The sequence below is a fragment of the Diabrotica virgifera genome, chromosome 10 (assembly GCF_917563875.1).
Source record: "Diabrotica virgifera virgifera chromosome 10, PGI_DIABVI_V3a".
Classification (NCBI taxonomy): domain Eukaryota; kingdom Metazoa; phylum Arthropoda; class Insecta; order Coleoptera; family Chrysomelidae; genus Diabrotica; species Diabrotica virgifera.
In genome coordinates this window covers 21,757,356-21,781,730 of record NC_065452.1, presented here as the reverse complement: position 1 = coordinate 21,781,730, position 24,375 = coordinate 21,757,356, and the positions used below count along the sequence as shown (strand labels likewise).

Sequence of the window (24,375 nt, the reverse complement as noted above, 5' to 3'; positions counted from 1 at the left end):
ATCTCAGTTTAGAACTAAGACAAATAATGACTAAGTGTCATGTTTGGTCTGTACTTTTGTATGGTGCTGAAGTGTGGATACTAAAAGTATCGACCATAAACAGAATTGAAGCATTGGAAGTGTAGATTCATAGACGCATGCTGAAGTATGCGTCTTGTACATGTACCTTGAACAGCAAGAAAAACTAATCAGAAAGTACTAAGGACGGTCAACAAAGACAGAGAATTGTTAAAGGCTGTTAAACACCGGAAAATGTCTTATCTGGGGCATATAGTGAAGAGAAATCGATATAGAACACTACAACTGATCTTTAAAGGCAAAATAGAGGGCCCTAGAAATGTGGGAACAAAAAAGTTTCTTGGTTAAATTACATTCTAAGTCAATTCGTGAATGAATTCAGATATCAAATACAGGACAATTATTCTATGTTGCAGAATATCGAGGAGCCTTCGCAATGGTGATCGCCGACGTCGAACAATTCTGATATGACACGTGAAGAAGAAGAATGATTGGGCGCACCGTTGATCGATCTAGACTAGACGAAATTCATAATTTTCTTCAGACAGATGCTCTGCTCTCTTCAACTCTCCAAGCAGTATTTTGCATAACAGGACTTTAAACACCTTTGTCATCATGTTTAGCAAGCACATATCCATATTTTAGTTTGTTTCCTACTTTCGTTCCTGCTCGATCAGAACAAGCATTCTGTCCTTTCACCCCTTAGCTTGTTTTGTCCTAGCGCCTTTTTTATTTTCCGACGGATAGCAACAACTGCAAGAGTTCCTCGTCAGTTGGTTCAGGAATCTTATCACATAGCAAGGTTATTTACTGGACTCAAAATTCCTATTGGCAAAGACCGACGACGGTTAAGAATAACGCATATTGGATATGATACAGGTTGTGTTGAAAGTAATTTACTAGGCCTTCAGTCAACATAAATCAAGGATTCCCATGAAGATGCGGTTGTAGAAGTGTTAATTAATATTTTAAACAAGTAATAGATAGAAACAAGATAATTCCAGAAAATATTATATCTGTGATTTTTTCTCAAAGTTCGCGTCACTCTGTGGAATATTCTAGCATTTATAAAATACTTGAATTAAAACCCAACTATAGCCTCATGTTTTCTTAACTGTTCTTCTTCTTTCATTCTGCTTTTTGATTCATTCGCTTATGTTGGATAATAAAAGAGTTAGGTACTTTAACAACTAGCCTTATTTTTCATCAATACAGGGTGTTTTTAAAATAAGCATGGCACACTTTAAGGGATAATTCTGCATGAAAAAATAATGATAGTTTGCTTTATAAAAATGTATGTGCGCAAATGCTTCGTTTCCGAGATAGGGAGTGTTGAAATCTTTCTTACAAACTGACGATTTATTTATTGCTTTAAAACCGGTTGAGCTATGCAAATGAAATTTTTTGACATACAATTAAGAATTTTATGTTCACCATTGGCTCATATAAGGATCCTATTATTTGTATGCGAGCCAATGGTGAATATTAAATTCCTAATTGTATATAAAAAATGCGCAATAACTTCCTCTTAATACCCACCAAATTTTATTTGCATATTTTAACCGGTTTTAGAGCAATAAATAAATCATCAGTTTCTAAGAAAAATTTTAAACCCCCGTATCTCGGAAACGAAGCATTTGCGGACATACGTTTATAGAGAAAACTGTCATTATTTTATCATGCAGATTTACCCCTTAAAGTTTGCCATACTTATTTAAAAACACTCTGTAGTTGACGAAAAACAAGGCTAGTTGTTAAAGTACCTAACTTTTTATTATCCAACATAAACGAATGAATCAAAAAACAGAATGTTAAGAGAACATGAGGCTATAGTTGGGTTTTAATTTCAGTATTTTATAGATGCTAGAATATTCAACAGGGTCACGCGAACGTTGAGAAAAAATCACAGTTTGATTGGTACACCCGGTATACAATGACAATTTACCTGTCTAGCAACAATATTATTACAGCGATATTGTTAAAGAATAAGGCTATAACATACAGTTGTCCCTTGATAATCCGACAGGTATGGGACCCAAAGGCATTACCGAAAGTGATAGGGAATGGTTCGAATGCAGTAGTGCATTGCCATGATGATTTCCAACCTTCGATAGAAGATGGAACTTGAAGAAGAAGAACAACAAAACCACAGGGTGCCGCGGTACCGTGGTCGAAAAATTGTTTAAACAATTTTTTTTAACAAATTCACAAAAATAATTTTTTTACTTCCAACAAATTTTGTTTAGATCATATGGGTCATTTTGAGCAAAATAGGTCTCTTGTGATTTTTCTCTAAAATTGATTGTTCTCGAGTTATACGCGATTTAAAATTAAAAAACGCGAAAATAGCCATTTTCAAAAAATTTGTGTCATTATTGTACAGTGGAACCCCGTTAACTCGGATTAATTGGGACCGCGGCCGATCCGGGTTATCGAAAATCCGGGTTAGCCGGAGAAAATGGTAAAAATTAATAAAATATGGTATGCTTACAGATAAACTCCGTTATAATTGTCACACAGACACTGGTAAACCACGTTCGCATTCCACACAAAACCACACATACAAAGCGTCGTCAAAAGTCTCATTCTTAGCTTTATTAGCTTTGCACCGATTAAACTGTCTTTTGTTATCATTTTGAAAAAAAAAAATTCTTCGATTTTAGTTCAATTTTTCTTCCAATCCGATACTGTAGATGTATCGACACCATAATATAATGCTGCAAGTTTCACCTTTATCAATTCTACTTAATGCTTCTAGTTTCTTTTCCATTGTCACTACAACATTTTTACGTTTTGTTGCCCTTATAGACAAAAGACACGCAAACACAAAATCTGAATAAATTTACGAACGATTACAAAACGGAAGCGAACAATAATACGACTTTACTACACACAATACCGTCTCTGATGTTATGTTATTTAATAACAGTGATGACTAAGACCATTGTTAAAAAAAGAATTTTAATAGTCTTTTCTAAACAATGCTAACACAGACAGTTTCAAAAAAATAAAGGATAACACCGGTTCCTGTTGTTTTCGACAATGAATGTGGTGTACCATGAGTCATTTTTACTATGCTATATGTAGTTCAATCCGGTTCCATTATCTCTCAAATATTATATTACATAGAGTTGGTACAAAACCTCGTGAACCTTGAAAATGCGTATGTATAACCGAAATAAAATGAAGCCAAAAACATACGACTATTTTATTTGCTGCGAATTGCGCGACAGGGTCCCATCTGCACCCTGATATTTTCAGTAATGTCGGATTCATCAATCGTTTCGTTCGTATATTGACGTCACCAAATGAATGAATTAGGTTCACGAGATTTTGTAACAGCAATACATTTTTATTGTTGAAATGTTTGTCTGATAAAAATCGGTCCGGGTTAGCCGGAGTTCCGGGTTATCGGGGGCCGACTTATCGGGGTTCCACTGTACTACTAAGCGGTTATTTTTAATTATTAACAATAAGCGCTATGCGCGTATTAGGCGGCAGTCAATGGTGAGTTCAAAAGAAATGCACCATTCCGGCCGTCCAATGGTGAATCTCACTCGCACTCACATTGACGGCCGCCTCAATACGCTCTTAGCGCTCATTGTTAATGATTAAAAATAACAGCTTTGTAATAAAATACATAATGGCAAACATTTTTTCAGGATCTTGTAGGGGGACTTTAAACTTTTATTTGGTCACTTTCTGACTTTCATAATAATAATTTTTAACCGAGTTATTAAATGAAAAGCCGATGAGCCTTGAAAATGGTAATTTTTGCATTTTTCAAATTTTAAATCGCTTATTACTCGACAACAATCAATTTTAGAGAAAAATCACAACTAAAAAAATTTGTCCGAAGCGAAAAAATTGTTTTTGTGAATTTGCTTAAAAGAATTATTTTAACAATTTTTCGAACACGGTACCACCTGGCACCCTGTGGATTTGTTATAACGACCTCTTTTTGAGTAATTTTGTGCAAAAAAATCGAATCGGAATAATTTAACTAACGAGGACGACGATACAGCCTGGACTATATATGGTTGAAAGTAACAGGAATGATTGGGTACATAGAATTGCTCGAAGAAAAACTAGTACGAGTAGGAGAATTTAAATACTTTGGATCCTACATAACGGAAAATAGGACACTAGATTGAGAAATTTCCCACGTGATACTTGGTTGGTTTAACTTGAATCAAATGAGTGGGGTATTCTGTGATCGTATAAAATCGGGGAAGGACTAAAAAAAAGATACAAGAGTGTGGTGAAACCTGCGTTGGTGTACGGCGGTGAAGTGTAGCCTATAATGAGGATTCAGGAAAATAAGATGGAGGTATCTGAAATGAAAATGTTACAGTAGATCACCGAGCATCTAGGCTTAATAACATCCAGGCTAAAGAACTTAGGGAATGGTTCGAATGCAGTAGTGCAGAGCTATTTAGAGCGGCAGTCAACAGGGTCCGCATTGCCATGATGATTTTCAACCTTCGATAGAAGATGGAACTTAAAGAAGAAGAATAACAAATCCACAGAGTGCCAGGCGGTACAGTGGTCGAAAAATTATTTAAACAATTTTTTTTAAACGAATTCACAAAAATAATTTTTTTACTTCGAACAAATTTTGTTTAGATCATATGGCTCATTTTGAACAAAAAAGGTCTCTTGTGATTTTTCGCAAGAGAAGGCTTAATAACTGGGCTAAAAATTATTATTATGAAAGTCAGGAAGTGACAAAATCAAAGTTTAAAGTCCCTCCTACAAGATCCTGAAGAAATTTGTGTCGTTATTGTACTACTAAGCGGATATTTTTAATTATTAACAAGCGTTATGCGTGTATTAGACGGCCGTCAATGGAGAGTGCGAAAGAGATGCACCATTCCGGCCGCCCAATGGTGCATCTCACTCGTACTCACATTGACGGCCGCCTCAATACGCTCTTAGCGCTCATTGTTAATAGTTAAAAATAACAGCCTTGTAATAAAATAATGGCAAAAATTTCTTCAGGATCTTGTAGGGGGGACTTTAAACTTTGATTTGGTCAATTTCTGACTTTCCTAATAATAATTTTTAACCGAGTTATTAAGCCTTGAAAATGGCCACTTTCGCATTTGTCAAATTTTAAATCGCGTATAACTCGACAACCAATCAATTTTAGAGCAAAATCACAAGATACCTTTTTTGCTCCGATTGACCAAAATGATCTAAAAAAATTTGTCCTAAGCGAAAAAATTGTTTTTGTGAATTTGCTTAAAAAAATTATTTTAACAATTTTTCGACCACGGTACCGCCTGGCATCCTGTGGATTTGTTATAACGACCTCTTTTTGAGTAAGTTTGTGCAAAAAAATCGAATCGGAATAATTTACCTAACGGGGGCGACGATACAGGCTAGACTATATATGTGGTTGAAAGTAACAGGAATTATTGGGTAGAATTGCTTGAAGAAAAACTTTGGAAATCATGGTTTGGGATTTACAATGTACAGTATTTCTCATGATCATTTTTCAGTGCGTAACAAATGATAGGAAAAAGGGTAAGTCCGTGATAATACACATTTATGACATTTATTCTAACATGACATTTTAGTTAAATCTGACAGTTGTCACATTTTATTTTCAATTTGGAATAAAAACAAATCAAAAGTGTTTCTTGCATTTATAAAATGGTATTTTCTTTGATTTGTATAGTCTTATAAATTATACAGATTATATTTGTAATATTATTATCTAATTAAAAAAAATTATTTTTTTATTATGGCGCCATCTATCGACCACTAGAATAACTAGAACAAATGTTATAAAAATGTCACCGACGAAATGTAATCACCGACGTGCCTTTTTTTCTGTCACATACAATTTAATGCGTTAGAAAGAAATCGAAAAACTGTGACGCACTGAAAGATGATCATGAGAAATACTGTATATAGGTACATTGTAAATTATCATTCGGGAGTGCTCCTAGTAGAGGAACTGGTCCGAATATGGGCTATGTATTTAATATGGGCCAACACACTAGCTATGAAACAAGTAGTGCTATCTGTTAGAAAATGCCCAAATATACTAGAAGGCTCCTCTCTTGTCATATATTTACAGATTCCTCGACTAATATATATGTTGTTGTTACACAGTGTAGACCGTTTGATTTTGACTTTTGAAAAAATTTTAGGTAAGTTTATATTAGATACGTGATATTTGTGTTTATTGACATTATTTCGGAATTGATATATTATGCTTGTGTGGCAGAAAAAGGAAGGAAAATGGTTTTAATGTAGGTTAGGAACAAAAAATAATTACAAAATCATAAGCTAATATTTTTCTTGAATGTACATATTTTGAAATATGGGCCCCTTTTGTGACGTAAATATGGGCTGGGGGCCCATATTCAGACCGCTCGCATAAATCTAGCAGAACTATTGGAAAATGCATTATTTCTTAAATGCCAGGCGGCAGAGATAGCTAAGAATGCTTTTAAAGTTACAGAAATACGGCCAATAGATATAACCATTTTTTTATGCTGATTTCAGTGCTGAGAATTTTGAATCTGAGAAAACTTGTAAGTTGACTGAAATTTATTTAGAAGAATTGACAAGCGACCTTGCAAAAACGATTTTTTCAGAAAATATAACAGTTAGTTCAGAAGATCAAGCACCAAGTTATTCTAAAGACCTAGAACAACCATTAATTTACAAAACGAACGCAACAACTGTGCCAGAACAGCGTTCAAAACATACCTAAGTCCATTCGTTCTTTCAACTGTCCCATCAGTTACGAAGCGAGCGTCTTCAAGAGGAAGGAAAAATTCTCGTTCTCAAGTTATAATTTCACCTCCATATAAATCAGACCTTGAATTATCAACTGAGGAGAATATAAGAAAATCAAAAGAAAGAACGGAGAAGAGAACTGTGTTTTCAGTTGAATCAAAAGAAAATGTAAAGACCAAGGAAGGAAAAGGGAGTCTAATATTTAAAGCCGAAAGAAAATGTAAAAAAACCAAGAGAAAAATCAAAATCAAATTCAGTTCGGATGAAGAAGAGGAAGAGGAATTTTTGCTCGCTGACGAAGACCTTGACGTCCAACAGATAGGACAGTATTCTCCTGAAAGCAATGACGCCACATGTCTATTTTGTGAACAACAGTTTTCTGATGATACTAAAGGAGAAACGTGGGTTCAGTGTTTAATGTGCAATGTGCAATGTGCAATGTCTGGGCACATGAACATTGTTCCGGAGCTGAGAAAAACTCTTACGTTTGCGATTTTTGCAGATAATTTCATTTTATTTTTTCACATATATGTTTATTATTCTTTAAGCATAAATTGTTGGCTAGGTTATTTCGTATTTTTGTGGTCAAAAGAAAATTTTGTTAGTTTTTGAATGGGGCCCATATTTTAGACAGCCTGGCCTGGTTAGAAAAATATGCCCCACAGCATATTATTACCCGTAAAATAAATAAACTTTGTTATAAAAAATACATAGTTAGCAGTTTCTTTTCTAATGTCCTATAGCATGTATAAATGACATTTAGACATTGTTATAAAATATTATAAGCAAGTTTCAATAGAAAAACAAATGGGGGGCCCATATTCGGACCAGTTCCTCTAGCATTTAACGTGTCTTGGTTTGTTTATTTCTACTGCATCTTGATTGTAAATTTGGTATACATCGAGAAATTTTCCACATGATACAGGCTGGTTGGTTTAACTTGATTGGTAAGCAAATGAGTGGGGTATTCTGTGATAGTATAAAATCGGGGAAGGACCTGCGTTAGTGTACGGCGGTGAAGTGTGGCCTATAATGAGGATTCAGGAAAAGAAGATGGAGGTAGCTGAAATGAAAATGTTACAGTGGATGCTGGGTAAGACTAGAAGGAACAATATCAGGAACGACTTGATTAGGGGAAAATGTGGAGTGACTACAGTACCAAAAACATTCAAGAACAAAGACTGCAATGGTTTGGTCACGTTAGACGTGGAAATGAAAACTCTGTGGAACGACAGCTAAAGAACAACGACCCCTGAAAATGGAAAAGCTGAGGAAGAAGAAAAAAAAGCACATAAAAAGGTACGTCTAAGGAATGCCAACTTGACAGTGATTTCTTGTTCTCTCTGTCAATACCAAATAAAGTTTAGTTAATAAAAATATGTTATAGTTGGCTAAACAAATCTTTCAACTATTACATATTCCAATGTTATAATAGATAATTTTAGAATTGTTAACGTAGAAAACAAAAAGATTACTCAATTATTTTTTTCTGTTATTTTATCGTGATGTTTGGTATTAATTTGTATTAAAATATTGAACAAAAAATGTCTCTTATATAATTATAGATTTTAACTGTCTACGATAGTAGTAGTCCATAACATACAGTGTGTACACTGTACACCGATGTGTACCCAAGAGGAACAACTTTTTTATTTTCAATTTTAGCGAAAAATGTCATTCTTGATAAAAAGTTTTGCTTGTTCTAAAACCTCATAAAAACGAAATCAAATTTAAGTTTTTGAAAACCTGCTTAATTTTGTAGCCAATTTTATGAAATCCCTATACATTTTTGCACTTAGTTCAAAATCGTGGCAATAGGTGTCAACTGCGATAAATAATTTGCGAATTGTCATTCTTTTTCGACAAGACAATGTTCAGCATCCAATAAAGAATTTATGTATCTTGTAAAGTGTTATGGAATTGGAGCTGTTTCGTACCGACATGTGATTGAAATGTTCAATGAAACATATCCAGATGTACTCGTTACGCGGAATGGATGAAGAAACTGATAAAGAAATTCAATGAGACTGGATCTGTTGAAAACAGAAAAAGATCGGAAACGACGTATAATGAGGACGATGATGCAGCTACTACCCTAGCTATATAGTCAGTAAGGGAAAATCCAAAGTTAAGTTTACGAAAAAGAGCAACGGAAGTTGGCTTTAGCAAAAGTCACTTAGAGAAAGTCTTCAAGCAAAACAACATTCATCCCTTTAAACCAAAATTTATTCACACCATACAATATTGTGATTATGACACGAGGCTTGACTTTTGTTCAATCATTAGTGAAAAACTTATGAATGATCGCTTCTTTCACTATACAATATTCTATTTTCTGATGAGTCCACGTTCACGACAAATGGAATCGTTTCATCCCAAAACTGTCGGTATTGGGCTAGTGAAAATCCTTATTACAGGATTCAACGTAATAGTCAATTTTATAAGAAGGTAAATATTTGGTGTGCTGTTTTACCAGATCGAATAATCGGACCATCGGACCGTATTTTCTGGAGGAGACGTTAAATCAGGAAGTATATTTGGATTTGTTAGACAACTTTTTAATACCGGAATTAGATAAACTTCCCTTGGAGCAAAGACGTAAAATGTATTTTCAACATGATGGCTAGATGAGTATTTTCCTGAAAGATGGATTGGACGGTATGAGCCGATATTTTTTCCGCCTCGATAACCAGATTTAACTATTTTGGATTTCTTTTTTTAAGGGGGTTAGGCCCCATTAGCTTTATTGGGTGTCAGAGGAATCAACCCAGACATGCTAATAAACGCTTATAAAGAATTTAAAAGTTGGTGGGGCCACGTCGAATAGTTGTTTTTTTATTTACTGTTAGTTTTCCTATTATTCTTTATTATTGTTTTGTTATTGATATTAAAATTTACTGTTTTCTTTTTATGGGGTTGAACAAGCAAAATATTTTTTATCAAGAATGACAGTTCACAAGATAAATTCTTTGTTGAACGCTTAACATCTTCGAAAAAAAATGACAATTCGCAAATTATTTATCGGAGTTGATAGTTACTAGGCTACATTGCAGCTTAGCAACACTAGATTATTGTTACAATTTCGAACTACATAAGTGCAAAAATTTATAGGGATTTACATAAAATTATCTACAAAATTAAGCAGGTTTTGAAAAACTTGAATTTTATTGCGTTTTATGGGGTTTTAGAAATTAATCCACGTATAACTTACTTCAGCTTATTATAGAAGGGAAATAGAAGGTAGACGCGGCCCGGGTAGACGACAAATGACCTGGCTGCGGAACATCAAAGAATGACCAGGATTAAACTTGCAAAGTTTAATAAGAAAAGTCCAAAATAGAGAAGACTTTGCAGAAGCCATCGCCATTATTCGCTAAGAAGACGGCACCAAAAGAGGAAGAATAATATTTCGTTCGAAATGATTAAAGAAGAAAAACTGAGATCACATACGATTTACCCAACCCAAAAAAAAATCCGCCTGTTCTAAAAATTGTTCAAAAAGGAAATTGCACATGTTGCGTTGTCTAGATATATACCATTTTCTAGCCCTGTGAAGTTGGCACCTCTAAATACGATATTTTCAAAAATTTTTCTTTTTTTTAATTGTCCATCAAATGTCCACTCTTGTCCAGTAAAAAAATTTTTTTGTCCACCTTTTGTTTACGAGATACTAAAAAAACGTGAAATAAGGCCCAACACCCCGAAGTCGAAAAAACGTCGTAAAAACTGATACGTTTGATTGTCCAACTGTTGTCCACACTTGTCCAGGCATTTTTTTTTAATTGTCCACCTTTTATTTATTTAAATTAGCAATAAATATCGTTTGTTAAGTAGTAAAAATGCCAAAAAATGAGAATTTTTGGAATTTTTTTTCACGTTTGATTGTCCATCGAATGTCCACCCTTGTCCAGCAAAAATTTTTTTTGTCCATCTTTTGTTTACGAGATACTAAAAAACGTGAAATAAGGCCCAACACCCCGAAGTCAAAAAAACGTCGTAAAAACTGATACGTTTGATTGTCCAACTGTTGTCCACACTTGTCCAGGCATTTTTTTTAATTGTCCACCTTTTGTTTATTTAAATTAGCAATAATTATTGTTTGTTAGTAAAAATGCCAAAAAATGAGAATTTCTCATTTCGTCTTCTGTGATTGGTAGATGCCGCGTCAAAGAATATCGATCGGGAAAAAATTATTTCGTCATTAGTTAAAGCGGGACAGAGGCCGTTTTCTCCGTTTCCTCCTTCCGCTCATTCGCTTTCTGTTCTATGCGTCTCACTCGCACTGCAGCAGCCTCTGTGTCCCCTTAAGATGGGAAATATTGCTTGCACCAGGAATTTGATTAAAACTTGCAGTTTACATTTTTCGTTTATTAAAACATTTATCACCGACACTTTTACTATTTTCTATAAACTTATAGAAAAATGACATGTTGAATGTTTACAAAAATCCTACAGAAGTATATCAATAAACTCACTTATTAATTGTTAGTCGTCTAATTGTCTATTTCTCCGTGATTCTCAAACCTATCATGCATTTTTTTGTTCAAAATATGTAAACATATATTATTTTTCGGTTATCCAATCAACATAACTTGAGCATATTTTCTTCGAATTTTACAATTTAACTTGTGCTTTACTTTTCATTCACAATCAACTATTAAAATATATGACAAGTACTGCATATTAAAATGAGTTATCTTTTTAAATAGTAAGTAACCCATGTGAAAAGTTACAGATGACATACTATTCTCAAAAATGTTGATCATCAAGAAATTTTTCATCCTCGCCTTAAAATTTACAGAAAATTGTCAGCATTTAACGCATCAAATGAATCATAATTCCGAGGAATTTTCTAATATGTTATTACCAAATTATAAATAATTGCGATCAACAAAAAAAAAAAGAAAAATGGAAAGTGTACAAATAAAAAAATGCCAAAATATGTCTAGAAATCAGTTGGACAGTAAAATCTATTAGTTTTTATGACCTTTTTTCAAAGTCCAGGTGCTTGGCCTTATTATGGGTAAAATATATTATGTATCATTTTCTAATTATCTCTTAGGCTAAAAATGGACAACGAAAATTTTCTTGCTAAGCAATAGTAAAAGTTCAAACATCAAACAAACAATAATATATTTCTTCACTAGTGTGGAAAAGTTTTTTTTAAACGAATCTGAGGGTTGATGAATCAGATGAGTTAAAAAAACTGTTCCACACTAGTTAAGAACGATATTTTATTCAACAATGTGTGAAAATGCGAATATTGCATCGCTCGAGCGTGTGGAAAAGTAACCTTTCCTACACGGCGTTGAACAAAAATATCATTTTTTGGAATTTGCATTCATAATCCATTGTTGCTACCAAACTATTGGAAAAATATTGCTGAGAAAAAACCAATGTTTCACAAGTAATGAAAATGTCTGAACACGAATGGACAACTTTTGGACAATCCAAAGCTGTTAGTCCTGACAACTTTTTCTCGAATTCGGAAACTTGTACTCCTTCTCTGTCCAAAAAATTTTTTTCAACTATTTTTTTCAAAAAAGGTGGACAAAAAAACTTTTTGTTGGACAAGGGTGGACATTCGACGGACAATCAAACGTGAAAAAAAATTTCCAAAAATTCTCATTTTTTGGCATTTTTACTAACAAACAATAATTATTGCTAATTTAAATAAACAAAAGGTGGACAATTAAAAAAAATGCCTGGACAAGTGTGGACAACAGTTGGATAATCAAACGTATCAGTTTTTACGACTTTTTTTGACTTCGGGGTGTTGGGCCTTATTTCACGTTTTTTTAGTATCACGTAAACAAAAGGTGGACAAAAAAAATTTTGCTGGACAAGGGTGGACATTCGATGGACAATCAAACGTGAAAAAATTTCCAAAATTCTCATTTTTTGGCATTTTTACTAACAAACGATAATTATTGTTAATTTAAATAAATAAAAGGTGGACAATTAAAAAATGCCTGGACAAGTGTGGACAACAGTTGGATAATCAAACGTATCAGTTTTTACGACGTTTTTTTGACTTCGGGGTGTTGGGCCTTATTTCATGTTTTTTTAGTATCTCGTAAACAAAAGGTGGAAAAAAAATTTTTTTGCTGGACAAGGGTGGACATTCGATGGACAATCAAACGTGAAAAAAAAATTTCCAAAAATTTTCATTTTTTGGCATTTTTACTAACAAACGATAATTATTGCTAATTTAAATAAATAAAAGGTGGACAATTAAAAAAATGCCTGGACAAGTGTGGATAACAGTTGGATAATCAAACGTATTAGTTTTTACGAAGTTTTTTTTGACTTCGGGGTGTTGGGCCTTATTTCACGTTTTTTTATATCTCGTAAATAAAAGGTGGAAAAAAAATTTTTACTGGACAAGAGTGGACATTTGATGAAGAATTAAAAAAAAAGAAAAATTTTTGAAAAAATCGTATTTAGAGGTGCCAACTTCACAGGGCTCCATTTTCTGTAAGTTCTATTGCCCAGATTCGAGTAGACTATTTTTATAGTTTACCATGATTATTATTTTTTGATTTCATATAATTATTTGTCATTAACAATGTTACCAAGCCCCTTTCTCGCAAAATATTTATGGTCCATGGAGACAAATCGATAAAAACAAGACAGAAGTATAGGAAACCCCATATCAGTAATGGAATATTAAATGTGACCTTGGACCTACGATGCGTGGAAAGTGTGTCCCCTAACCGAATTCTATGCCAAGGACAAACGTTTAGGGATGCAGAGCAAGCCAAGCCAGCCCTCTGGAATTAAACGCGAGAGAAAAGTATCGTTATTCCAATTAGCCTGACAGACATAAAGTCGAACAGAAACTGGGATAGAAATTGGATTGCAAATGACTCACCGTGTATAAACATTAAAAGCTCCTTGTCGAAATTGACTATTAAAAGGGGAATATAATTTAACCGTTACAGCTTTGCACTGTCTTAAAATTCACACTTTCTGATTATATTAAGATGTCGGGATTAATATTAAAAAATTATCCATCGAAATTTACATATTTAGGCATAAATATATAATACATAAATATATATACAGAATGGGCCAAAGAAAACAGTCCCCTCGATATTTGGCAGTATTTATTAGATTTTAAGGAAATAACGAAGCAGGTCGATTTTTGATCTAAAAGGGGACACATTTTTACAGTACATACATCTGTCATTTGACAATCCTTTCCCTTCCACTTCCCCCACCCCTTATTTTTAAATAGGGAATAGGGTTTGTGTTCTCGCTCATTTGAAAGGTTATTCAATTCTCTATTCAGTAATATAAACATTAATATAATTATTTTTACAGGGTGTCCAAGAAAAAATTATTTTAATTAAATTAATTTACACAAAAAGAAGAATGTATGTAATTTCTTTAATTCAAAATACATTCTACTGTTGTCACAAAACAGAAAAAATGTTTTTGATAAATAAACATTACTTTTTTGCTTAATTTGAATGTTCAAACTGCCACCCATCTGCCCCTTGGTACAATGACAGATGTATGTACCGTAAAAATGTGTCCCCCTTAGATCAAAAATCGACCTGTTTCATTATTTCCTTAAAATCTACTAAATATTGCCAAATATCGAGGTGGACTGTTTTCTTTGGCCCACTCTGTATACAGAGAGGTTTTAAATTATGGAATAAATTCATTTTTTTCGAGAATATGGCACTTTGGAGAAAAATCTCGAGACAGGTCGATTTTTATTTTTAAATTATGATTTTTTGATATAGATGCCATACCTAATAGTGACCTCATCCATTTGGGCGTGATGACATAATTGATGATTTTTTTTAAATAGGAATACGGGTCGTGAGGTAGCTCATTTGAAAGGTCATTCAATTCTCTATTCAGTAATATAAACATTAACATCATTATTTGGCATTAAATTATTAATTATATTAATTAAATTAATTGCCGCAAAAAGAAGAATGAATGTAATTTATTTAACTGAAAAATTGGTTTGATCAGAGCTTTAAAAGGATCTGGTATCAAATCAACTAGAGTAGCAAAACTAACCGATCTCATACCAAAATAATACGAAATAAAAAACGAACCAGGTTAACCAGTTTGATCACTTTTTAGCACATTTATCACATTTAGCACATTGTGTTCAGAAGTAGGTATCTACGTCAGGAAAAAAGTCTACTATAGAAAAATGGGTGGAAATGCATAGTTGCATTTTAAAATATATAAAATGATACATAAACATGTCAAAATAAGTGTGTTAAGGGCCAGATTTCGTTACTCGGGGGTTTTTGGGGTAGCTGAAGACGAATACGCCATCAAAACTGATAGGCACCATACCAGGACACCCGGTGCACCTGGTAAACTCCAGAAGATAACATGTCTTAGCAATGGCCTTGGGCGCCAGATGGTCCGTGGGTCAGTTCTTATGGCCTATTAATATACAGCGACCCCAAAAACCGCCTAGTAATATGTTTACATGCATTCAAGGCTGAAAACCTTCGAAACTCCAGAAGATGACGTGCCCTAGCAATGACCGGGGGCACCAGGTGCTCAGGGGAGTCAGTTCTGATGGCGTATTCGTGATCAGTCAGTACTAGTACTCCCAAAACTCCTCGTGTATCAACTGTCCCCCTTTGTATCAATTTAGTGCCGAAATCTCTCGAAACTGCAGAAGATGACGTGACCCTAGACACCAGGTGCTCCTTGTGTCGTTTTTGATGGCGTATTTGTTTTCATCAACCCCAAAAACCGCCCGAATAATCTATTTGCATCAATTTATTGCCATAAACCCTCGAAATTCCAGAAGATGACATGTATTAGCAGTGACATTGGGCACCAGGTGCTCCGGGAGTCGGTTCTGATGGCGTATTTATGTTCAGCGACTTCAAAAACCTCCAAGTAATCTGTTTCAATTAATTTAGCGCCGAAAATCCTCGAACCTCCAGACGACGTACCTTAGCAGTGACCCTGGGCACCAGGTGCTCCGGAGGTCGGTTCTGATGTCGTAGTCGTATTCAGCGATCCCAAAAAGCCCCGAGTAACAAAATCTCGCCCTTAATATGCTTATTTTGCCATGTTTATGAACTTTTGGATGCATTTTATGCAATTTAAAATGCGATTAAATAGATTGAAAGATTATCTGAGATCAGTCAAATTATGTTATCAGTATTTATTGTAATAATCAATTATCTATTAATCAGTAGAAATTTAGAAGTAGTAGATAGATACCTTAAAGTGGCTGAATTTTTAGTTTTATTTCTCAGTTCTCTAATTTTGATTTAATGATAAGAAGTTTAACACTTTATTTTTGGTAGATATAAAGAAATAGTAGACATCCCAGTTATTTAGAGTTTATAAAAAAAATAGTAGACGATTCATAGCTGCTTTTTTGCACATGTTGCGTTGTCTAGAATGTTTTTATTCAAAATAGTATTTCGTTATATACCTAATGTTTATTTACAAAAATGATAGATATTATTTTTTGTATTTTTGGTGGGAATAAACGACAATTTTACATTTTACGTAAAGATCAAATTTATTTGACGTTTTTATTTCCATTTCGGATAAATATAAATTTATCCATTTCTCAAAATATAAATCATTATCTAATAAATTAAACAAATTTTGTTTTTGTTGCTTAGTAAAAAATTCTTGTAATAATTTATATGGTTCATTCGTATTGACATTTCAGACATAGGTATTTATTATTATACATTTTAAAGTAGACGACTTTAAAATGATATAACCAATATTTTATGAGTTGTATTTTTGGGACGACTTTATTGGAATAATACGATAATACGACGTTTATTCGATTACATGAAATCAACTTTAACTTAAGAATATCCGTCAAATAGGTACCAAAACAAAATGTTGGTCCAGCAATGGGCTCCGTTTTATCTTTATTATTAGCTAATATATATTTATGGAAGATTTCGAAACAAATATTATTTCTAAATAAAATTTAAAACCCACGGTATGGTGGAGATATGTAGATGATGTGTTCTCCATACGGCCTCATTGATCAGAGGTGTTGGGCATTCCTAAATAATAGGTATAAACGATAAAGAAGAGACATTAACATAACATTTACCTACCTACCATGGAAAAGGAATACCTATAATAGAACACTATCTTTCCTCCATGTTTTAATCTCAAAGAAGAGTAGGTACCTATTGGATATGAGACTCAGGTGTATAGAAAACCAAACCAACACACACCAACAGATATCTAAATAATTACAAATCAAAACACAATATCAACGTTAAAAAGGGAAACATTTAATCCTAATATGATAAAGCCAAAATTACTTTTTCTAACGAAACTTGATTGTTTGGAGAAAAAGGTTGGTTAACATGTGTTTTATTAAAAAATGATTATCCTTTGTCGTTTATAAATAATTTTCAAGAATAGACTGACTGGAATAGAACAACGTAGAACAGGATCCTATAACATTCACAAAAAATAATACGAGGAAAATAACAATATCATACCTAGGTAGAGGTAGGTAGAGGGTTATGTAGGTAACATAAAATCTCGGAAAAATCTCGATTCTCAGAAAATCTTAAATATTATTTCAACAACATTCAAAACAACAAACACATTGAGATCTATATATGTTTTCTAAAACTAAACCTAATAGTAAACAAGAAAGAACAAATCATTGTACATATTTATAAAATACCTTGTGAATGCGAACACTTTTATTTAGGCGAAACATTAAGACCATTAAACCTGAGAATAAGTGAACATCATCTTCTATTAAAAATAGGGAATTTGATAAATTTCAAATATTATGTAAACAACACGCAAATGAATACAAATGAATAGGTATAGAATTCATTGAAAATGTTCAAGTACGTATAGTCCTGAAAGAAACAGATGGTAAAAAGAGGAAAATCAAAGAAGCGGCTCTAATTGTGTTAAATGAAACCAATTGAGTCGCAAGTTCTGTATATTAAAAGAGGAAATCAATAGAAAGAAATTACCACTATTAGTAAGCCAATAATACCTATATCGAGGATATAGGTATCATCTATGTTTCAAACTAACATAGTAAGACTAAATACCTACCATGTCGGGATAGTATTATGAGGTTTTTTCCTCATGATTTACTAGGTAGATGATCACTAACAGAAGAATTTTAGTGTCATAATAATTGTATGTGGTTGTCTTTTTAAAGACAAATCGAATGCTATAATTTTTTCTGATGTACCTATACATATTCGTAAGTTAAAGTTAAGTTCATACAATCGAATGAAATATACCTATTCCAATAAAGTCGTCCCAGGAACGCACAAAAAATATTTGCAATATTTTAAAGTCATCTACTTTAAACTTTAAAATGAATAATAGGTACCTAATATGTCCGAATTGTCAATATGAATGAGTCAGATACTATTAAATTAGGTAGAAGAATTTTTTAAGCGACAAAAACAAAATTTATTTAATTTATGAATGTTTTGTAGTTTTATATCGATTTTCGAAGTGGAAACGAAACGCCAAATAAACTTCAAATTAAATTGTGGTTTATTCCCAACTAAAAGAGTAAACTAAAGATAGGTAGGTATAAAAAAACTGACACAACTGGTACGCAGCTTGTAAACACTATTTTACTCATTAATTAGGAAACAAATAGGCACTTTAACCAAATGTTGAATATCTATGTAGATAGGTAGGTACTTATAGATATACCTAAGTACGATTTTTGTTAAATAAAAATTGACTTTTATTTGAATATGAAGAGTCCATAGATTGGTTGTTTATCTAATGAATTAGGTGTAAATGTAAGCAAGTATTAATAGATATAAAAACATTAAATCAGGTGATATAATACCGCGAATAACGCGTGATAAATAAAAGTAATAGCAAAAAAAGCAATAAAAATATATAAAGCAGAGATAATAAGTTGACATGCCCTGGTTCGAGGAGAGGAGTCTGTTTGTAGGAAACACACAGATCCGCTGGTACGAACCAGGAGTGTGTGAAGGCTGGATTAAGGTTGACTCCTAATCCTAAGGAAGGCTGATGTCTCTGGAAGCTGGAAGACACTGCATAGTCCATAGCGACAGCCTGGTACGGCAGCATGTCTTTGCGTCCGCAATCACTATACTTATTATAATCACTGACACCAAAAACGTGTACGAAAGAAATCGCAGAAATCGCGACACTCACTCACGTGCTGCTTCTCACCGTTCTACTGCCTCTTCAGACACTAGTGACTAATGAGTAGTGAGTAAGGAGACGAGAGATTCGTGTGGGCGTATGCGGGCGTGCGAACTGCGACGTGGTTGGCGCGCTTTTACGCAACTCACCTTCGTCGAGGCATGCCATTCGCTTGGAAGCCCGCCCCAAGAAGCCGTGACGGTGGGCATCAACAAGTAGCCAATACACCGAGGATGTTAACTTTTATGTAAAGTTGCTTGTCCAGGAACCTTAGCGATCTATGATTTTAATGTATACAGGACGTCGACTTTGGAAGTTGAGGATCCGACGATTGATGACGGGAGTGTTGTTCGATCAAGGAAGTGACTCTCACAATGCTTCTTGAATATTTATTAAATATCTATTCTTCGACATTTCTGTCTCCTCTAATTACGAAATCGATATCCACTTCGTGTAATGTTCGTTCTTTACCTTCACCACGTTCCAGACACTTGTAACAGGCTTAATTTTTTAAGAAAAATATTTGGTAAAGATGTATGAAATCGAGGAAGGCTAATGTTTGCAAATTTTTTTGGACTTAGCCAAAAATTTACAAAAGACCTTTAAAAAAAAGCATAAAAATTCAAAAAAAAAAATTAAAAAATACAACAAAAAGTGTTATAAAAAAAATATAAACCTGCTTACAAAATCATATAAAAGAAATACAAATACCTACCAATATACCTATATTATGCTATTAAACCATGAAAAAATTTACAAAAACCCATAATTTATTCAAATCGTAAAAAGAAATCCTGTGCATCTGCCTAATAATTGTAATTTGATATACATTCGCAATGTTGTCACATTTATAATTGTTTTTTACTGAGTGAAAATGTAAAATTTATATTTGAAATAATAATAGGCCTATAATGACACCAGAAATAAAAACAATAGAGATATGCGATTAAGCATGAAATAAAAACAATATAGGTAGGTACCTATCATACCTATTACCTACTTCATCAATTAGACTGCAATTAGATATTGCAAATAGGAAACATAAAGTTTCTTGGAAATTGAAAAGACGTAGGTATGTAGTACTTTTTCAACATTCCTTAGTGACAATACATAACCTGACCATACCAGGTTTTTTTCTTATGATTTACTATGTAACAGAAGAATTTTAGTGTCATATTTGTATGTGGTTGTCTTTTTTAACCTTCGGATGACCAAGGGGGGTAAATTTGGACTCCAATGCATGTTTTTATTTAATAAATTCAGAAATACTTTCAATTTTAAACTTATTATTTTTTTTATTTGACTTTAAAATCATTCTAGATACCCTCATATTTTGTAATAAAAAAAATTCCTTATATTTTACGAAAAAAAAAATATTTTTTTTTGAATTTGGGGTCAAAGACGAACTCCCTTGGCCTTCCATATTCAAATTTTATATTAAGTAAATACTGTCTATTGTGTGGAATTGTATGTAAGAAACATTTCAATATTGAAAAAATATTGTTTGTTAAACCTGTGGCGACGTAATTAGTGTATATTTTAAAATATCTTTAGTTCTAGTTCCTGTTTTTGTTCTGTTGTAATTAAAAATATGTTTTAGGTACTAATGTTACAATAGTAACATTAAAATTACGAATACATTATTACATTTCTTAAAACAACTTCATTTTTTTTGTCAATTGTCATTTTTGACTTGGGGTCATTTTTTACCCCCGTTGGTCATCCGTGTAACAAAAAAAGGTTGGTCATCGGAAGGTTAAAGACAAATCGAATGCTACAATTTTTTCTGATGGATATTCGTAAGTTAAAGTTACGTTCATACAATCGAATGAAATATATTCCAATAAAGTCATCCCAGCAACACAACTCACAAAAAATATTCACGAAAGTTTCTTGGAAACCGGAAATTGAAAAGACGTAGTACTTTTTCAACATTTCTTAGTGACAATACATAGGTAACCTGACCAAACTTAACCCCATCATTCTCTTTGCCTTATCCCTATGCGGGGTCGGCTTCCCTAATTGCATTTCTTCACACATTTCTATCTTGGGTCATATCAATGTTAATCCCCTTTACCAACATGTCCTGCCTTATCGTCTCCCCCCAGGTCTTCTTTGGTCTTCCTCTCCTACTCCTTCCAGGAATCTGCACTTCAGCTATTCTTTTCACACCTAGACTTCCCCTTATATACTCATTTCTAATTTTATCCTTCTTTTTCACTCCACTCATCCATCTAAACATTCTCATTTCCGCCACATGCATTCGTTGTTCCTCTTTCTCTGTCGCTGCCCAACATTCAGTTCCGTACATCATAGCTGGTCTTATGGCTGTTTTATAGAATTTTCCCTTCAGCTTCATTGGAATTTTTCTGTCACACAACACACCACTCGCTTCTTTCCACTCCATCCATCCAGCCCTAATTCTACTGCATGCAACTCCATCTATTTCTCCATTACTTTGTAATACCGATCCCAGGTACTTAAAACTATTGCTTTTTACAATCAGTTCACCATCCAAAGATACCATTTTATTTGTAGAAACTCCATCTTTAAATGAACATTCCAAATACTCTGTTTTTGTACTACTAAGTTTTAAACATTTTTCCTCCAGAGCTTGCCTCCACTGTTCACTGTTCCAGTTTTTGTTCTAAGTCTCTTTCACTATTTCCTACTAACACGACAGCATCAGCATACATTAAGCACCATGGAATGTTACCCTGTAGTTTCGCTGTTATCTGGTCAAAAACTAATGAGAATAAATACGGACTAAGCACAGAGTCTTGGTGCAATCCTATATACTTTCACATGAAATTTATCAGTCTCTCCCACACCTGTCGTAACAGTAGTCGTTACTTCCTCATACATAATATCCCTCACAATCTTTACATATTCACCAGCGACTCCTTTCTTATTGAGTGCCCGCACCACAGAATCTCTCGAGGAACTCTATCATATGCTTTCTCAAGATCAATGAATACCATATGAGCGTTTGTTTCTTTACTCCTGTATTTTTCCATCAGTTGCCTTACAATGAAAATTGCATCTGTTGTTGATCTGCCCTGCATGAAGCCAAATTGATTCTCGGATATTTCGGTCTCTTCACGCATCCGTCTATCAATTACTCTTTCCCATATTTTCATGGTGTGGCTAAGCAGTTTTATAGCCCTGTAGTTTGTACATTGTTGTATATCTCCTTTGTTTTTGTAAACAGGTACCAGTATACTGCTTCTCCATTCGTCTGGCATTTGTCCAACTTCCATAATTCTATTAAATTGGCCTGCTAGCCACCTTGTTCCTGTCTCTCCCTGACCAAACTTAACCCAACGCAATTAAAAAAGACCGTGATTTTTCTTAATATTGCTTAGTGACAAAACATAAATAATCCTACCAAACCTAACTGCCATACAAAAAGTCAATAACCAATGAAAGACAAAATAAAAAAAATATTTATTTTTTCTTACAAAATTAAATTTTGTTATACCTACCTACCTTTTTATGCTTAAAACAATTTTGAAAGAAACAATAATTTTGGAAAATATCAACATTGGTTGAAAAGTGACATTAGATTACGGACAGCACAATCAGATGGAAGTTATTTTTGAAAATTGATGTCAAAACAGGACATTTTTAAATGAGAAGTAAGTACTTAAAGAAAAAATATGCGGTGAACTACCGACATCCGACATGTTTAGAGCATTGATGAAGTGCGTAGAAAGTAACACATAATAAATATTTAAAATTTCAGCTTTATTTAGATACTGTCCCATTTCATGCACAGATTTACCAAAATATTCTTTAATTAAAACTTATTCTTTTACAAATGTCTTCATTTCAAATGTTGGTAATTATTTGACACTTTTTATTCAAATAGGCAGTAATTATTGATGGCTTGGAAACAGCGGCGGATCCAGCATCGTTAAGAGGGGGGCCAATTGGCTAAAATGAAAATTGGATCGAAGAACTGAAAAATACCTGTTCAGTAATTTTTTAAAATCTATCGTATGACACCAAATACGACCCCCTACTCCAACCCCTGGAGGTGGGGTGGGGCTCAATTTAAAATCGTAAATGGAAACCCCCAGTTCTTATTGAAGATTTGGATTCCTTACGTGAAAGTAAGCAACTTTTATTCGAGACGTGTCGTGTTTGGTGGCATTCGATTTGATAGGATTTTGAAAAATATTTAACTTGTGTTTTTTGATTTTTCATTTGAGAGTGTGTTTCTATAGATATTAAAATTTCTATAAATTATCTATGGTATCACGATAAATCGTTTTTTCCGATTATAGCGCCATCTATCCAGAATTCGAAAAAATGTCTCGAATAAAAGTTGCTTGATTTTACGTAAGGAATCCAAATCTGCAATTAAAACTGGGGGTCTCCATTAAAATTTTAAAGTTACCCCCATCCCACTTCCAGGGGGTTGAGTAGGGGGTCGTGTTTGGTATCATTTGACAGATTTTTAAAAATTATTGAACACACATTTTTCATATTTTCGATCCGATGTTCATTTCGCGAAATATTCAACGGTTCTGCTACTTTTGGGTTGGGACACCCTATATATAAAGTTGGTGAAATAAAAATAAATATATGTAGAGAATTATCATTCAAATTTAAAAAACCTACAAAATGAGACTTTATAAGTTAACAACTTACAGTAGTTTCGGAAATGTAATAATGAATTAACCGAATGTAATTTTCAAAAAATCAAAATACTTTACTTTTTTCAAGGCAAAAAAATTCATGTCGAAATAGTTTTAATTTTATTTCTTAATGGGAAAGTACATCATGTAATACCTCATTTAAAATCGTTTGAAATACTGATCACAAAAATATATAATACGTACATACGCAATATTTTGGTCAAATGCTTTTTAAACGCTTTCATTTTTTTCCAATCCTGAGAAAACTAATACGAGAATCTTTGAAAAATTTAAACGCAGAATAACGTATTACATTATTACCGAGGGTCGAAAGTCCATTAGAATAAACAAAAAGTTTCTTTTGAATGATATATTTGAAATTAACACGCTGACGGACAGAACGTCTATAGACGTCTAATTTCCATTGATGTAATGTGACACAACGTCTATAGACGTTGCATTTTCCCCTATTCTACTTTGAAAAATGCATAAATGCATATAGTGTCACAACACTTGCTTATACATTTGACGCACTGTCCGTCAACGTCTTAAAAATCATACTCAATTGTCTCTTTTTTTCACCCCTGTAACTTATTAAAATAACCATTGTAGAAGTTTTCAGGGACTTTCGACCCTCGGTAATAATGTAATCTTGCATTTTGCGTTTAAATTTTTCAAAAATACTTAGTTTTCTCAGGATTATAAAAAAATGAATTAATTTAAAAAGCATTGGACCGAAATTTTGCACAAGTATTGCCTATACATTTTTGTAATCAGTATCTCAAGGTGTCACATCAGTGGC

General features: G+C 33.3%; 1 protein-coding gene across 1 annotated transcript in view; it reads right to left on the bottom strand.

The window, feature by feature from the left end:
* LOC114338335 (protein trachealess) overlaps nucleotides 1-18,951 on the bottom strand; it is a 192,002-nt gene extending 173,051 nt beyond the window's left edge. Inside the window, exon 1 of the mRNA XM_050641585.1 lies at nucleotides 18,683-18,951. Within this exon, the coding sequence (XP_050497542.1) occupies nucleotides 18,683-18,852 (170 nt within the window). The 5' untranslated portion in view covers nucleotides 18,853-18,951. The remainder of the gene's footprint in view (nucleotides 1-18,682) is intronic.
* Between the last annotated feature and the right edge of the window lie 5,424 nt (nucleotides 18,952-24,375).